This window comes from Natator depressus, chromosome 14 (assembly GCF_965152275.1).
Source record: "Natator depressus isolate rNatDep1 chromosome 14, rNatDep2.hap1, whole genome shotgun sequence".
NCBI lineage: Eukaryota > Metazoa > Chordata > Testudines > Cheloniidae > Natator > Natator depressus.
The window spans coordinates 15684969-15701115 of record NC_134247.1 but is presented as its reverse complement, the minus strand read 5'-3'; the positions used below and the strand labels follow the sequence as shown (position 1 = coordinate 15701115).

The 16147-nt window shown below is 46.0% G+C and overlaps 2 protein-coding genes across 5 annotated transcripts in view; both read left to right on the top strand.

Moving 5' to 3' along the window:
* Positions 1 to 1196: 1196 nt before the first annotated feature.
* Positions 1197 to 11036, top strand: WBP2 (WW domain binding protein 2). 2 transcript variants are annotated; one of them, XM_074970825.1, is made up of 8 exons: positions 1197 to 1422; positions 3269 to 3377; positions 3910 to 4045; positions 5733 to 5825; positions 6170 to 6307; positions 6561 to 6686; positions 8391 to 8467; positions 8758 to 11036. In XM_074970825.1, the coding sequence occupies exons 1-8, from the start codon at positions 1364 to 1366 to the stop codon at positions 8809 to 8811; spliced, it is 792 nt and encodes a 263-aa protein (XP_074826926.1). In that variant the 5' UTR covers positions 1197 to 1363; the 3' UTR covers positions 8812 to 11036. The 2 variants fall into 2 exon arrangements, with proteins under 2 accessions (XP_074826926.1, XP_074826927.1); XM_074970826.1 differs by having other exon boundaries at positions 1200 to 1422; positions 6564 to 6686.
* Positions 11037 to 12041: 1005 nt separating this feature from the next.
* Positions 12042 to 16147, top strand: part of UNC13D (unc-13 homolog D) — a 54506-nt gene continuing 50400 nt past the window's right edge. For 2 of the 3 annotated variants that reach the window (XM_074970529.1, XM_074970527.1), the window contains exon 1: positions 12042 to 12293. The gene's annotated coding sequence lies outside the window, so the exon portion shown is untranslated. Of the gene's footprint in view, positions 12294 to 14476; positions 14704 to 16147 lie in introns of those variants that run through there. The other variant, XM_074970528.1, reaches the window with a different exon arrangement.

The following is a 16147-nucleotide window of genomic DNA, read 5'->3' as shown; positions in this document are numbered from 1 at the left end:
TTTAAAAAATACGCTATGCTCAAGCAATTCTATGTGTCCCTCCACTGCTCTGAGTGGAGGAACTTACTTGTTGCTGGGGAGAGCAGCAGACAAAAGAGCAAGACCCACAAAACCGATCTAATCCAACCCTCCCAAGCAACTAACTTCTTCTTTATATTGAATACTATTTCTGAGTTGTTCAGTGGCTGTTTTCTTTCCTCCCAGTTCCTTCTGCGTTGGTGCCACTTGTTTTTAATAAAAGTAGTAACAATTTATTTAAGTCGAGGACCTATGGGACTTTTCAGGCTGCAATGTTCCCAATGTGATGCAAATTTGACAATCTCAGCGTTGTGTTGGTGCAGCCTTGTGGAGTCCTGTACATCCAGGGTCAGGCATTGATTTAATTAGATGTACCTGAATATTTGGATGCTACTGTCGAAATTGTATTGTTAAATTTAGTCACCTAAATTTGGGTTATTGCTGATTATGTACTATATGTATCTTATGACTTTTTAAACAAACTGTGTATTTGTGGATAATCTAAGCACTATACCCAGATGTACAGACACTCTTTTCTTAATCTGTATATTATATATATTTTTTAACATTAGCTTTAATAATATTTTAAGGGACAAGCATAGTGTCATGATGGAGATGTTTGTGGCCATGGTGGTGTTTGCACCAGCGCATCACAAGACGCTGACTCCTCCACGTGGGGTCCTTCTGTTCAATGTGATGGGGCGACGTGTTGACTTTTTGTGGGTCCATGACCTGAGATGTTCTTGGGGCCAATGAGCAGTGGGGGTGGGACATGGGGCCATGGGCCTGCCAGAGGAGGGAGGTCCCAGCCCATTTGGATGGACAGGACTCCTACAAACTACAGGGCACTCCGAAAGGGCCATACCCTTGAGAAGCACCTTCCGCCTAAGAGTGCAAGACCCCATGCAGCCCCACCCCATCGGCAGCCTTGGGGAACACAGCAGGCCCACTGCAGATGGGGAAGCAGAAGGCCAGCCTAAGGCCACCTGCTACAGTCCATGCCATGCTCCACGTCCCTTAGAGCAGACCGTGGAGACTACACGCAACAGCCCATCGCAGAGGGAGCCATGGTAACTACAGGTCCCAGCATGCAACACTTCACCTCTAAGGGGCTCATGGGAACTACAGATCCCAGCATGCAACACTCCATCTCTAAGGGACCCCTGGGAACTAAAGCTTCCAGCATGCCACGCTCCCGCCTTCGTGCCGTGCCGCTTTGCATGCCGGGCGATTCGGTTTCCGCGCACACCCCACCCCGGTGCTCCCTCGCTGCGCAAGCGCAACGTCTCATCCCTTGGTCCCTGTCCGGCCGCAGCGGGAGGCCCGGGACTGCGCCGCGGAGGCCATGGCGCTGAACAGGAACCACTCGGAGGGGGGCGGCGTGATCGTCAATAACAGCGAGAGGTGAGAGCCCCCCCCCCGGCCTCTTTTTCCTGGGGGGGGCCGTTACCAGTGGGCAGCTCGAAGGGGGAGGGGCTTGGGTCACGTGGTCCTCCCCTTCCCCCCCCCCCCCGCGTGGCTGGGTGAGACCAGGGCCCCCCACCCTGGGAACAAGCGCCGCGTCGCTCGACAGCCCCCTCCCCCCCCCATGGCAGCCTGGCCCCCGCTAGCCCCCTGCCACGGGCCCGAGGGGTGTCACCTGTTCGCCGTTTCGCGGGGTCGGCCCCGCCAGGGGATAGCTGCCCGCGTGCTCAGGATCGTCCCCCCCGTGCCCCGGTCTTTGTGCCGCAGAGGTGGGAGCTCACGGGCGGCCACGGCGACCTTTGGGCAGCACCAGGAATGGAGGCGGGGGAGCCCCAGCTCTGCTCTCGCTCCTTGCAGAGCCTGCACCCCCTGGGACTGCTCCTGCCCATCCTACTCTGCTGCCCCCGCCGGCTGGGCAGATTTGCTCCGGCTGCTGCTGGGAGGTGTGCTGTGTCCTGGGTGGATCGCGTAGTGCCAGAGGCCTGGATCCCAGGCAGCATCCGTCTCCCACCCCCTCTCCACCTGGTCACTGTGAGAACTGAGACTCCAGTGGGAATTAGGTCTGTGTTACTCCTCTCTGCCGTTCAGCAATCTCCTGCTCCTCGAAAGTTGCTCTTTCCTTCTGCTTTTGTTGTTTTGCTCGTGGATGTTGTGCCTTTCTAAACTATAGAGAGAGCAAGCATCCTGTTCTGCCACAACAGGATAGTTCACTCTTCATGGCGCCTGTCCAATACTCAGTTTTTGTACAAATTTCTCTGCTGAGGCCTGTTCTACACATAGATTTCACTGCTTCAGTTAGGAATGGGATCTCACACAAGTATAGTTTAATCGAGGTAGCCCCCTGCTATCATGGACACAGTTGTACCAGTATAAAGGACGTATAACTGCATCCGCTCTAGGAGTTGCACTGATTTAACTTACAAGTTTCTAAATCAGAATAGCTAAATCCATACAAAAACTGTACATTGACAAGCCCAGAAACTGCCAAAAAAGGAGGCAATTGTGGTAGTGTCTTTTGTGTTAGGAACACTTGTCTACTAAGTATTGGATTGAGGTCATCAGCTCACTTTATATAGGCCGGGGTGGGTAAACTTTTTGGCCTGAGGGCCATATCTGGGTATGGAAATTGTATGGTGGGCCATGAATGCTCACAAAATTGGGAATTAGGGTGAGGGCTCCGGCTGGGGGTGTGGGTTCTGGGATGGGGTCAAAAATGAGGAACTCAGGGTGCAGGAGGCTACTCCGGGTTGGGACCGAGGGGTTCAGGGGGTGGGAGGGGGATCAGAGCAGGAGGTTGGAGAACGGGAGAGTGTCAGGGTGCAGGCTCTAGGCGGTGCTTACCTGAAGCAGCTTCCAGAAGCAGCAGCATGTCCTCCCTCTGGCTCCTATGCAGAGGTGCAACCAGGTGGCTCTGTGCGCTACCCTGTCCGCAGGCACCTCCCCTGCAGCTCCCATTGGCCGCAGTTCCTGGCCAGTGGGAGCTGTAGGGCAGCGCTTGGGGCGGGGGCAGCATGTGGAGCTCCCTAGCTGCCCCTACACGTAGGAGCCAGAGTGGGGACATGCCACTGCTTCCTGGAGCCGCACGGAGTGGGGCAAGCCCCTGACCTCACTTCCCAGCTGGAGCGGGACAAGTCCTAGACCCCACTCCCTGGTGGGAGCTTAAGGGCTGGATTCGGCCCTGGGCCGTAGTTTGCCCACCCCGATATAGGCCATTAAATTGTACACAAACTGCTCCTCTGGATCAAGTCCTAATAATGGGCCTCTTCTTTCCTTTGCTTGCTTGTAGTATTTTGATGACCTATGATCACATAGAAATTGCATTCAGTGATATGGAACACATGCCAGATGCCTTCAAAGGGACCAAGAAAGGAAGTGTCTTCTTGACTCCATTTAGAGTAAGTAGTTTTCATAATGGGATCAGACACTTTAAATAGAGAGAAACCTTCCTGGTTCCTGAAAGTATGGTTAATCTAGCAGCCCTTGAAAATGGATGTTCTTTGGACCTCAGCAGCATTATGAATGCATTGTAAATCCTTTGTCAAAAGACATAAATACTGATTAGTTCCCGCAGACAGCTATGTAGCCTGCCAGGGATCCTCAGGAGCTGAAAAGCAAATGCTTAATGCATCAGTTAAACTAATAATCATAACCATCTGGAGAGCAGCAAGCTGACTAGAAATCAGGAGGAGAGAGATCATAGCTCGTGTATGCTTCTAGAAGGCACTTCACGTTATTGCCTCATAGCCTCAGCTTTCAGGCATCTTGCTGCTGTTCTCGAGATCTTGTGACCTGCAGGGTAGATGTAAAGCTCCAGGCGCGGGAAGCAGTTTCAGCACATTGAGCTCCATTTTCTCACAGTAAATTGTCTCTATGCTTCATGCTTGTTTTGAATGTCGCTTACTATGACTTTGCTCCTTTCCCCTGCAGGTTATCTTTGTGTCCAAGGGAAAGGATCCTATGCAGTCTTTCATGATGCCCTTTTATTTGATAAAAGATTGTGAGATTAAACAGCCTGTCTTTGGAGCAAATTATATCAAGGGGACAGTGAAAGCAGAGACAGGAGGTATGTATTTTTTGGTTACAGTAATGCTAAGATACTTACATAGCATCAGATTCAGAGAAACATCAAGTTTATGCATTGAGCTAAACTGGGTGTTATCCAATACTATTAAAATGTATTTCTTTAAAAACTGTAACCAAAATTGTGTCTCCCTTCCCTTTCTCCCTGTCCAGTTACAATGAATTGGTCTGTTTCAGAAACTGATCTCATTTCCACTCTCTGTTCTGAATGTTAAAGTTCAATCGGCCAAATGATCTCCTTGATGAAACATCCTTAAGTGTCTCATAACAGAGAGGTCATGCCAACAAAGTTCTAAGGGATGTCAATAAGCTATGGCCTGTTGAGATAACCTGTTCAATCCCTGTCCAGATGATTCTTTGCTAAACTTCTCTGCTTCTTCCTAAATCCACATTCACTTTCAGACAAGTAACCAGAAACAGTTGTCCATCACAAATCTCTTCTGTAGCTCAAGGAAAGGTTGTGTTATTGTCACAACACGTCTTAGTAGTAAAAACAATCTTATGTCACTTTATTTTAACAGGAAACTGAATAAATGGGCATTACATGTTGTATTTCAGGCTTGAAAGGGAAGAGGCAGTCTTGAAATTGGGGAAGCTGGTTTTAAAGGGGGACTTACATACTCGAGCGAACCTGGAGAAGAGGGGGAAAATACTTGTACAAATAAAACATATTTACCCAGTATTTCTTTTGTTTCTCCTTTCACTGTTACTGGAAACCTGTAATTTAATAACCTCTCTCATATCCCCAGCTCAATTTCTTTTGCTTGCTCTGACACTGAAGTCATAATCCCGTGCTTATGACCCAACAGTCTGTGATCCTGGAAATCAGCATTGGATCAAATAGGACAAACCAGCCTGTAAGGGGGTGCACACAGTGAGAACAAACTCTGAAAACCATGTAAAAGGCAAAAGGATTTGCCTAAAATCTGTATGAGTCTTTCCCAGAGGAGTTCCCCTTTAATAGGAATGTCACTATAACACACAAGCATCTCGGGTTTAGTTCACAAAGTAATTTAATTTTCCTGTTCCGTCACTGACACTGATTCCTCTCTGATGTGGTGCTTGGACTCTTGGGCTGTTCTTGTTTTTTGTTAAGCCTGAAACCTGTGATGTCACTCATATATATATTTTTTTATCCTATCCTAGAACACCTACCTTGGACTCTGTAGTAGCTTTAAATTGCCCACATCTTTCATACCATTTATGCTCTTTGCTCCATTGGGTACCCAAACCCCCTGTCTATTTATAGCTAATGACTGACTAGCTCTAAAGGCTTTTTAGCAAACTGGATTAACACAATCCCTGTTTTCTGCACTAATCCTGTACCGAGCCAGAGCAAATCTCATGCTGCCGGTGTCATTGTGAACCACTGACAGACTATGACAATAGGCACATAACTTCATCAACCTCTGATTGATGCTCCAACTTCAGGTACCCCTTGACCTGAAACACCCATGGCCAACATGTATTTTTCTAATCAGAGCATAATTATGACGATCCTATCCTTTTACCTGCAGCCTTTTAAGGTATTTGAGACAAAGCTAAAGTGCTTTAGTGTTACATGTGAGGGATCTGTATAGATGGACCACAACACTTGCCTCATAGCAGGGAGACTAAATAACATTTAAAAAGATTCTCCTCTTTCAACTGATTTATTTTCTCCTCTGTAGGTGGCTGGGAAGGATCCTTAACTTTCAAAATGACTTTTTCAGCTGGGGGTGCTATTGAGTTTGGACAGCGTATGCTGCAAGTGGCATCTCAAGGTACTGAAGTTTCAGTTTTAACAACAAGGCTAAATCAGGTAATGGTAGAGGGGGAGCTGGCTTTTTTGTGTGGGCTTGTTACAAGCATGTGGTGCGTGTGTCCTCCTTAGAATAAGCTATGGCAGGATGGATTAAAATATTTTTGAATTTCAGCTACTGGCTGAAATTAATTTGCCTTTTTAAAATCATTAATTTTACTCATCTGGTCAGCTGTAGATCTGCTTGGCCTATTGCACTCGACTCTTGAGTTTGTCTGATTTACTGCTGTGAAGAGGTCAGATCTGTCCTGATCTTGATTCAGTCCTTGTGGATCTGGTAGAATCAATTTGCTTTTGTTTTCACAGCCTCTAGAGGAGAAGCTCCCAATGGAGCATATGGTTATTCCTACATGCCGAATGGAGCTTACGCCTTTGCGCCACCTGCAGCCAATGGGGTGTACGGTCCCCCTCCGCCAGGATACCCCTACCCACCACCACCTCCTGGTGAGTCTGCAAACTGAATAAAGAAATCTTTCCAGTGACCAAATTAAAAGCAGGTTAAGGAAGAGGGGAAGGTGGATGTATGTTTGCAGCTAACATCTGGATTGTTTTCAGGTTTGGTTCAGCGCCTTATGCAATTTAAGCAACTGAGCTTATTTAATGGTATTTGGTTTTCAGACTTGTTTTGGCTGTATATGGTCCATGGCTGGCCCAAAGGAGCTGTTCCTACAATATTTTCATTCTCTTTCTTTCCAAGCAGAGTTTTACCCTGGTCCCCCCATGATGGATGGAGCCATGGGTTACATGCAGCCTCCACCACCTCCTTATCCTGGGCCCATGGAGCCTCCAGTCAGTGGCCCAGACCTTCCTTCCACTCCTGCAGGTGAGAAGTATGTCCCGCGGGTTAGATCAGAACCTCTGCAATGTTAGTAACATCAGTCACTGAGGACGAGTTGATCTACTACATTCCAGTATCATTTCTCTTCTCTCTACGATAGCCATGTAGAAATGTACAGCAAATAGTTGTCTATAGAACATAATGAATATGAGCAAAAGCATTAAAAAGGGATTCTCCTCTGAAAAGTAACATTCTAAAATTGGCATAATCAGGGTTTCATGTTCATCATCTCTTGGTGATTTCAGAACAAACCTGCTCCATTTACAAGTTAAAATATATTTTTTTCCTAACTGCCAGTCTTGCAAACTCAGTTCAGTCTGATGGCCAACCTGGGGTCTTTCCAGCAAGTTCATCGTCAACAAATATTCTGCAGTTGGATCAATTCTGTTTCTGTATGAGCCGGAAGAGAATCCAGTTTGTTTTCCAATAGTGATGTTCATTCTGCAGGGCTAACAGGAGTAAAAAAAACAAAAACAAACAAAAAACAAAACCTAGCAGTGTCAAAGCTTGTATTAGTCAGTAGATCTGACTCTGATATATGTAGGAGTAGATTTGATGAGTAAGAAGGTCTCTGTGAGAACAGAACGCTTTTCAGAATACAAATGCTCTTATAAAGGAGAGCTTTCAACGGCAGCAGGTCAATAGGAATCAGTCTGACTGCCATTCGGTGAAATGGAACAATGAGTGAAGCATGGTAGAAATCCATAGAGTTAAGCAGCATTTGTTTGGCACAGCTCTAGCATTGTTTGCCACATCCCATCAGAAAGCCAGAGGACTAAGCAGAACAAACCTTGTTAATCTCAGCTGCCCAGCTTCCATCTGACCTGCCCCATACTTCCCTAATCGATGAAATTGGATGGGAGGCATATAATAGAAATGGGTCACAAAACTCAGACTTGTAGTTTCAATTGAATGAGGTTTCTCAAAGTGATTTGGGACATTTTCTCAAGTTCTTCCATGTGAAATCGCTACATTCATGCAGAACAAACACTAAAATCACATGAAGCGAATGCTAAATAAGTGAGATGTTTAATACTACTGGATCTCTTGTCTTTAAAGGAATTGGGGGTAGGGGAAGGGGTGAGTGTAGCACACCTCTTGGATCTGAATCCATAACTATTCAGCTCAGGACTGTCACTTGGAAAGGTGGTGGGTCCATGGGGCTGAACACAAGACTTCAGAGTCCGGGGCAGCCGCACAATCCAGGCTGTTCTTGTGGATTAGCTTTTTCTAAGGAGTGAGTTTCCCACAGCTGCTATTAAAGCGTCATTTTTCTATTGCAAAACATCTTTGGATCATTGCCTTCTGGGAGCATTGCCTGTGATCGGCTGGTCTTCAAAAGCAGCTGTTAGCATTTGTTCCATGGACAGAGCAAAACCCAGATGGCATCTGCAAGCTGATGTGGCAGGATATCGTAGCTCCTTCAGTGCTGAGTCCCACAGGACCTGCTGATCTCCCTGGTTTCTAACTGGGCAATACTATAGTGACTTGATTCTTCACCCTCTGCCATTTGAAGGGGTCCCACTAACTAGGTAGCTTTGTGGTGGTGTTGCCACTTTGTAGATCAGGTGGGTACAGAACTGAGGGTTGGTCTAATACCTGGTAGGCAGAATCATGCTGGGCTTTTATTTAATGATAGAAGTTCCCTGCATTGTCACCTAATCTTTAACCTGTGTTTGCTTGCAATAGCTGAAGCGAAGGCTGCAGAAGCTGCTGCCAGTGCTTATTACAGTCCAGTCAACCCTCATAATGTCTACATGCCCACAGTAAGTTTCACGCATTGTTCTATACGTAATAAACACCTGTATGTTGCATGTATGAAGGGGGGCAGAGTCACCCTAGGGGGAATGGGCCACTGGTAAATTTCACAGGAAATTAGATTAAATGTTCATAATCTGGATAGTGATCATGTACGGATAGTAGAGGGTTAAAAGCAGCAATACTGATTGTGTTAACAGCCATTGTTCCTGTTGGAGAAGCAGGGTTTGTTTGAACTAATTGATTTCCCAGCTGTGGATTTATGTTCCTTACATATTTTTCCCCTCCTCTATTTTAGGACCAGCCTCCCCCTCCTCCTTACTTCCCACCAGAGGACAAGAAGACCCAATAAGCTGAAAAGGAACCTCTCCATGATGCATTGCTTCCTTATTTTCCTTCTAGCTGAATCTTGGGGTGGGGTGTACAGCTTTAAGGAGGCATAGTCGTCCCGCGAGGCAGGTAGACACACACACACACACACAGTGAAGGAAGAGATTTAAAATGTTCTGGACTATCACTTGCAACCCTGAGGGTTTGTCACTCCCTGCTGTCAAATTCCTGCTTTCCCTGTGCCCAGTGATAGCTAGACTATCCATTACAGTTTCCCTTGCATCCCTTCTCCACCAGTACACTTAATATAGTCCTCTTTTGAATGAGGTGACTGTTCCAATTTTAAAGCTAACATCCCTAACACTGAAACAAGACGTGTCTTAACTCTGGAGAATTCCCTTCAGCCTGGCACATCCCATCTAGCTTTCATCTGCTCCATAATTGCATGGGGGAGGCTGCAGAGGGAGCTCTGGGCTTCAGAAGGAAACTGATACCTATTGCACTTCTGTCCAGTGCTTAGGAAACTTCCCTCAGCAGGGACACCTGAAATATTGCTGTACCCCCACAAAGTGCACTGTTGCATCCTATCTTGGCTCAGTCAGGTTTTATCTTTGAGGAAATGTTTGACTTGCCTTACAAGGCTGTGTAGTGGCACCTACCTATACCTTGGGTCTATTGGGGCATTAGAATGTCCTGCTGTCTCTTTCCCAGTAAGACAGACACGTGGGTCTTAGATCAGTAATCCTGACCATTCCTTTTTTAGTCATTAATGCACCTTGGTTATTTTTTCCTTTCCAATAACGCAAGCTGCACTTTCTGTCCAGTGATGCGTCTTACTGCTGTGATTAGACTGTTCAGTTGAGGTGGGTGTGGAAATAATTGTATAAATTCCACCCTGGAAGGATTTGGGAATTGTGTGTGTCGTTTTGACTTGGATGGGAGAGCATTTTTCCCCTTACCGGGTGGAGATGAAACATCATCATACTCTGCTTTCCTGAGGTTGTGAGGTTCCCCCTTCCATCCACCCCACACAAAATGGTTCCCAGTTGCATCCTCTTCTGCTAATATAACTGGGAGCATGTGGGAAGGAGTCGCAGACTGATGATGACTCTGTTCTATGTTTCATTCCCTGTGGGTTACTGAAGACTGTCTTGCTGCACCCTGGAAAGACTGAGGGCCTGATTCTTCGCTCATGTTGGTTTTAACTTCATTGTAAAGTCATCAAATTCATTACTGCTCATTTTTCCAGGAGGGAGATCAGAATCTGACCCCGAGAGGGCTGCGTTTCCTAGATTTCCTTCAACAGAAGGAAACACAAGTGCTGAGATTCCTGGTCTCTGGAGTGCCGAGTTACAAAGCCAGCGTCTCTCTAGTCGCTGACAGGAGGCCCTCCTCCAACACTTCAGAACAGATTTGATTCCTGAACGTCCTGGTTTGTTTGACATACTCAAGCTGATTTGAGCTCTGTGATGAACGGTCACATGCCAGTCTTGTCTTTCCGAGTTAGCAACAGTTGTAAATCACCTCCCATCACTATAGCAATGGCACTCCAAGCAGAAGTATGTAGAACAATGTGTTCACTTGCGGCTGGATTTAATTTTTGGAACTAGCCCTTCAGTGCTGGTTATCCAGGAGAAAGCAATGTAGCACGGCTTAAGAACATTCCTTTTTTTCATCACTGGACCGATGATTAGTACTGTTGGTTAGTGCTCCCAGAATTTAATTATAAATAACACTAATCTTGCACTTTCACATGGGCTTTTCAGCTCCATTAGAGATTCAAGCATGCTTGTTCCATAATGTCATTTTTATATCGATTTCAGTAGCAGTCACTGTCGTACTTGGAACCTCTGTGGGACTGATCAGTAACCAGCTGTGGGAGAATCCTGCAGACTTACATATAAATCAGATTTGTAGATTTCCTTTGGGAGAGCAGTGCACAGTTCTTCCAAGCAAGTGTGCAGAAAGATCACGTGCTAAGGAAGCTTGCTGAAGTTTACTGCATGCAACGTGCCCGAAAGACAAGGCCCACCTCCTGTTTTCTTTTAGTTTGATCTCCTGAAAGCTTTCTAGCTAACAGGTCATATTACTGCTCTTTGTGCACTGACTTTTCTAGATTTGCTGTTGAAATTGCAGTGATGTAAAGAAATAGGTATTTTAAAAAAAGTATTTATTTTGAAGTTAAATTAATATATTAATGTTTAAAAAAAGTTCGGAATGCAGTTTTTGTTTTGCTGAGACCGTGAAGTAAAGATAAATTCGCTTGACGCTGTTTGTGCCTGTGCATTTGTGTGTCATGCTGGCTTCACCACAGGCATTGGGATGGAAGGATTGTCTTGCATTTAAAGCGCAGGGCTGGCAGTCAGGAGACTTGGATCCTATTCCTGGCTCCACCATAAGTTTCCTGTGTGGCCTTGGGTGAGTCACTTAATCTGTCTTGACTTCAGCTTCCCTGTTTCTAAAATGGAGATGATGGGTAACATTTTCCAGAGCTCCTGAGTCCTTTAGGAGCCTACGTCTCATTCCCCTAGGTTGTTTAGGTGCTATTGGTCTTTCTTGGGCCAAATTCATTCATTAAAGTACTTTGTGGTCCTTGGATGGAAGGTGCTGTAGAGTGACAAAGTATTCCAGTGAAGTATTAGCATAGTGTCTCCTCAGGCTTTGAGGACCCTGAATTCCTGGGGTGACTGTTTTCACCCCTTCGTTCTCTAGGATGCAGTGACTTACAGTCAGCTCCAGCTTGAAGAACCAGTGTGCTCACTTAGGCCAAACGCTGTGAGATGGTGAACACCTCCAGCTCCCACTGAAGTGAATGGGAGTTGAGGGCATTCAGGATCTGGTCCATAGCAGGAAACCAGCAGCCTCAGCCCTACTCCTCTTCCTTCCTTCCATGAGCTGTAACAAGCCACTTTAACACACCTGATATTCACCCACCCACTGACATGACCATCTTCCAAACCCAAGTCTCTAGCTACTGTACACTCAGCTTTGGCAGCCTACCAGGCTGTATTATACATGTAATTTGAACCAGAGGTTGCTTAGCTGTCGGGTTTTTCCCTAATGAGATGAAGATGGGGAGGAGTGAGACACAAGACGAAACGGAATCTTACAGCACAATGAGATCCTGGTAAATCCTGGTTTATGGATTACATTTGTCATGAGTAATTTCAAAGCCAGCAATAGTTTCTGCTAGCTTCCCGGAGTGTAGCCTTGGAGATGCCCTAAAACACTTCCCATGGCTCTAGCAGAGTGCTTTGTGCTGCAGGGATCCTACACTTGGTTTTATGCCCTTCCGTGATTTCCTTTTGCCCAAGCACAGAAAATCCCAAGGAATTTATGGTTGGGTACAGCGCTGCCTGTGCTCCTGCCCCCTGGGCCTTTCCCTGTAGCTCTGGTACATACGGTGTGACTCCACAGCCCTGATTAATCCTGCCTCTGCTGGATGTGCCCCAGAGAAGAAATACGGACGCGAGGCTCTGCTGACAACTGGATCCGGTGCTGAAAGTGAGTGTGTCTTCCCTTGGGCCCTTTGCCAGCTCACTAAAGGCGCTCACATCTGAAAACTGAGTGGGAAGGTGTCTCCTCCCCAGTCCAGTCCAGTGGAGGTTCTGAGATAAGCAGGTAGAGAGTCCTGTCTGCTAACAACTGGATATGCTCCAGGGGGGTGGAGCGAGTTGCGACCGGACAAACGTTTTCCATCTGAAGAATTGAAATCAGTTGTCTAAATCAGTGGTTCCTAACGCTTTTTGTTGCAGTTCCTCTTGCAATTGGTTGGAGAACAAATACGCTTCCCTCTCACCATGCCCTCGCACAGATGTGAATCTGATTGAAGGGGCAATAGGGTGTGAGTGAAAGGATTTATGGAGCGGGGAGGGGGGTGGATCACGGTCATAGCCGAGAAGATTTTTGCAGCAGTTTTGAATAGATTGGGGAGCTGTGAAGCATGTGTGAGGAAGGCCCAAGATGTAGAGGATGCAATAGCTGAGCCGTGAGATGATCAAGGCTTGGACCAGGATATTTAATTCAATGGAGCTGCCTGGGTTTAACTGGAGGCAGATTTAATCAGAATCCATCAGATTCTGTAGTGAAATCCACATAGAAATAGAGCCTGGTCTCTACACACTAGGAGTAGAACAAATAGAGAACACTGTACAGACCCAGTGATAGAGCCCTTTGCTCTAAAATGGCTGCTAACTCAGCAGACTGATAAATCTCCCTGTCCCCGACCCAAGTGGCCACCAAATCTACAAACCCCATTGAGCTACTAAGAAGTCATGTTGAGTATTCTGGCACAAGAAGAACCCCTGCAGCTGCCTGCGGGAGACAGGGTGGTCTAGTGGATGGGGCTCTAAACTGGGAGTCAGGAGACCTGGATTTTCTATTCCTGATTCTGCCACTGAGCTATTGCGTGACCTTGAGTGAGACACTTCGTCTCTGTATTTGTTACCCCATCTGGAAATTGGGGGTAATGGTCTTACTTTCCTTTGGAAAGTGCTTTGGTATCTGCAGATAAAAAGCTCTAGGGAGAAGTTTCGTCTTATTGTTAAGAACCTGATGTAGAGATAAGTGGCGTGGAAGTACTGCCTCCTCTTGGAAGTGAGAGCAGAGGGCTAGGAAATGGCATAAATTAATGTCTCCAGATCTAGTTTCAGCATGTTGGATCTTTAATTAGTTCTAAACCAGCACTAAGTCGACATCCTGTGATCCTAAAATCATACCATTGTGATGTGTCATTTGGACAGTCTTGTCTTGTATGTGGTGGTTTTGGCCCTACTGAACCAATAAAAAGGTTTTAAAACCCCCCCACAGATTTTAGGAGCTTAATGGATCCTGAAGTCTGTAAGTGCTAATGGGACAATAGCAATAGCAGAGGCATCAGTGGTTAGCGCACAGGACCAGAAGTCAGGAGTTCTTCACCTGGCTCTATTGCTTATCCTCTATTTGAGATTGGGTAAATCACGTAATCTCTTTGCCTCAGTTTCCCCATCTTTAATATGGAGATATTTTCCCTGCCTCACTGGGTGTAGTGAAGCTTAATTAATGTTTCTAAAATGCTTTGAAATCACCTGATGAAAACTGCTACTACAAGAATTCCAGGTACTGTTTATTAATTCTCTCCCAACACCTTTGAAATATACAACTTTCTACAACTCTGCTGCTGCGTTTTGCGGACTGCTCTTGTTCTAGTTCTGTGGACATCTGAACTCATCTGTGGTATCTCTAATGAGCCCATCCCCATAGTACTTATTAGTTGACTAGACAAACCTTCCAGTTATTGAGAATGGGGAAACTAACTGGCTGAACTGCTGTTCTCACTTGCTATTTGAGTGGTTCTGGTAAGTGCTGATGCTTTTACTTTAGGGTCCATTCCAACTCTGACAGATGCCCGCAGGAGTTGGATCAGGCCCTCAGTTTGAAATGCTGGCATTTGTTTTTGTTCAGAAAGTGGAACACTGGAAGCAAGGCAGACCAGTCCCAGCATGCGCACAGTCCTGCTGAGACCGTAATAAATGCACTGTTGTTATCCTATGAGCAGAACTCATCGTAATAAAATCTGCGTTTTGCATTAATTTACTTCCAGATGAAGCAGCTGAGTCATGTAACTCTGTCTCTGGGATTGCAGTGGAACAAGCCTGGCTAGCCAGCTACCCCATTCATATCCGGAATGCAGTTTTCCTTCCAGTCCCTGCAGGGTTGCTGCCTGCCTTCCTATAATCAGTAACTAATGGAAAAAAGCAATTGATCTCGTCCCTGGTGATCGAGGTGGTCTGGCCTGTGCAGCCACAGCCTGGGAAGCAGGCTCTCTTAGTAAATGCAAATGGGGACAGCAAGGGGCAAAGTTCAGCCTGAAATATTTCAGTGGCAGGCATTGCAGGGAGTGTCCCTGTGAGTGAATCTCTCCTGATCCCCTCAGGTAAATGGGTTTGGTTGGTTTGGATGCATGTTTTGAGTTTCCTGAGAGAGAGAGAGCAGTTGGAAAATGGTTTGTGTCATGCACATACATGTGTGGGCTTGAGATAATGGGCGGGCGTTGGTGTGTTTGTTAAAATTGACTGGGACTGAGGGCTAGTTCCCAGGCTTGAGGCTTGGATTGAATCTGTGGAAGGAGGCTGATATGCTGGGGCGTGGGTTTGAAATGGCTAGATGCACATAAGCTTTCAAAAGAGGGGATGTGAAACCGGGGGGGCCGCTTTGTAAATTGTCATCCTGCTTGCAGTCCAGGGGCATCATTTTAGGGGAAAAAAATTGTGTCAGCATATAGAACATTGTATGTGATTATATGATATCCTTTAAAGTTGGGGGGTGCATATAGTGGAGCATATAGACCTATGAACTGTCTGTGGGGGTGGGCAAATAACACTCCTGTTGCTGGTTTCAGAGTAGCAGCTGTGTCAGTCTGTATTCGCAAAAAGAAAAGGAGGACTTGTGGCATCTTAGAGACTAACAAATTTATTTGAACATAAGCTTTCGTGAGCTACAGCTCACTTCATTGGATGCATTCCTGTTGCTGTCATGCTAGGCAATGCTCACGGCTCCGTTCACTAGAGTGAGTCAGTTATGTTACATTGGGCTGATCATGGGATTAAACTCGAAGTTGGTATTAGTGTTCCGTTTGCTCTGATGCTATCTGTTTGCTGCTGTGGCAGGTCATATGGTTAAATATGTCTGCTGCTGCTAATAGGTGGATGTGAAAAAGGGCTGGATAATTGTGTTAGGGGCTTATTCCTTCATCCGCTTACTTCCCTGGTCCTTCTTGCATGAACAGAGAGCAACAGTACCTGAAGTCCAAAGGTGCAAACAATTAGATGTTTATTGGGGTGAACTTCCAGCAAGCATGATTCCAGTTTCCTTCCTCAGTGTCCCCCTTCCCAGCTCTGACACCACAGAGCCTTTCCTGTGTCCCTGTTCCCATTCACCCTCTTAGCAAAACATGATTCCAATTTCCCCAACCCCATTCCCTGTTCCCATTCCCCCCCTCTTTCTTCCTGATTGGCTGCAGACTATATATTAAAACTTGAGTTCTGCTTAGCTGTACCTTACTTAATTTTACTGAGATTTAACTAACCAATCCTAACATATTGTAACATGATTATTTAACCAATTATATCCTACCACCTTAATTAGTTTACACCCAGCAAACTTAATTATACAGCAGACAGAAACAATCACAGAATCAGACAGAGATTATGCAGACAAACAATAGGGAAATGGGGACTACAGTGATAGAACAATAAAGAAATCAGACAAAAAGAAAAGGAGTACTTGTGGCACTTTAGAGACTAACAAATTTATTTGAGCATAAGCTTTCCTGAGCTACAGCTCACTTCATCGGCTTTCAGATCCCAGCTATTGATAAG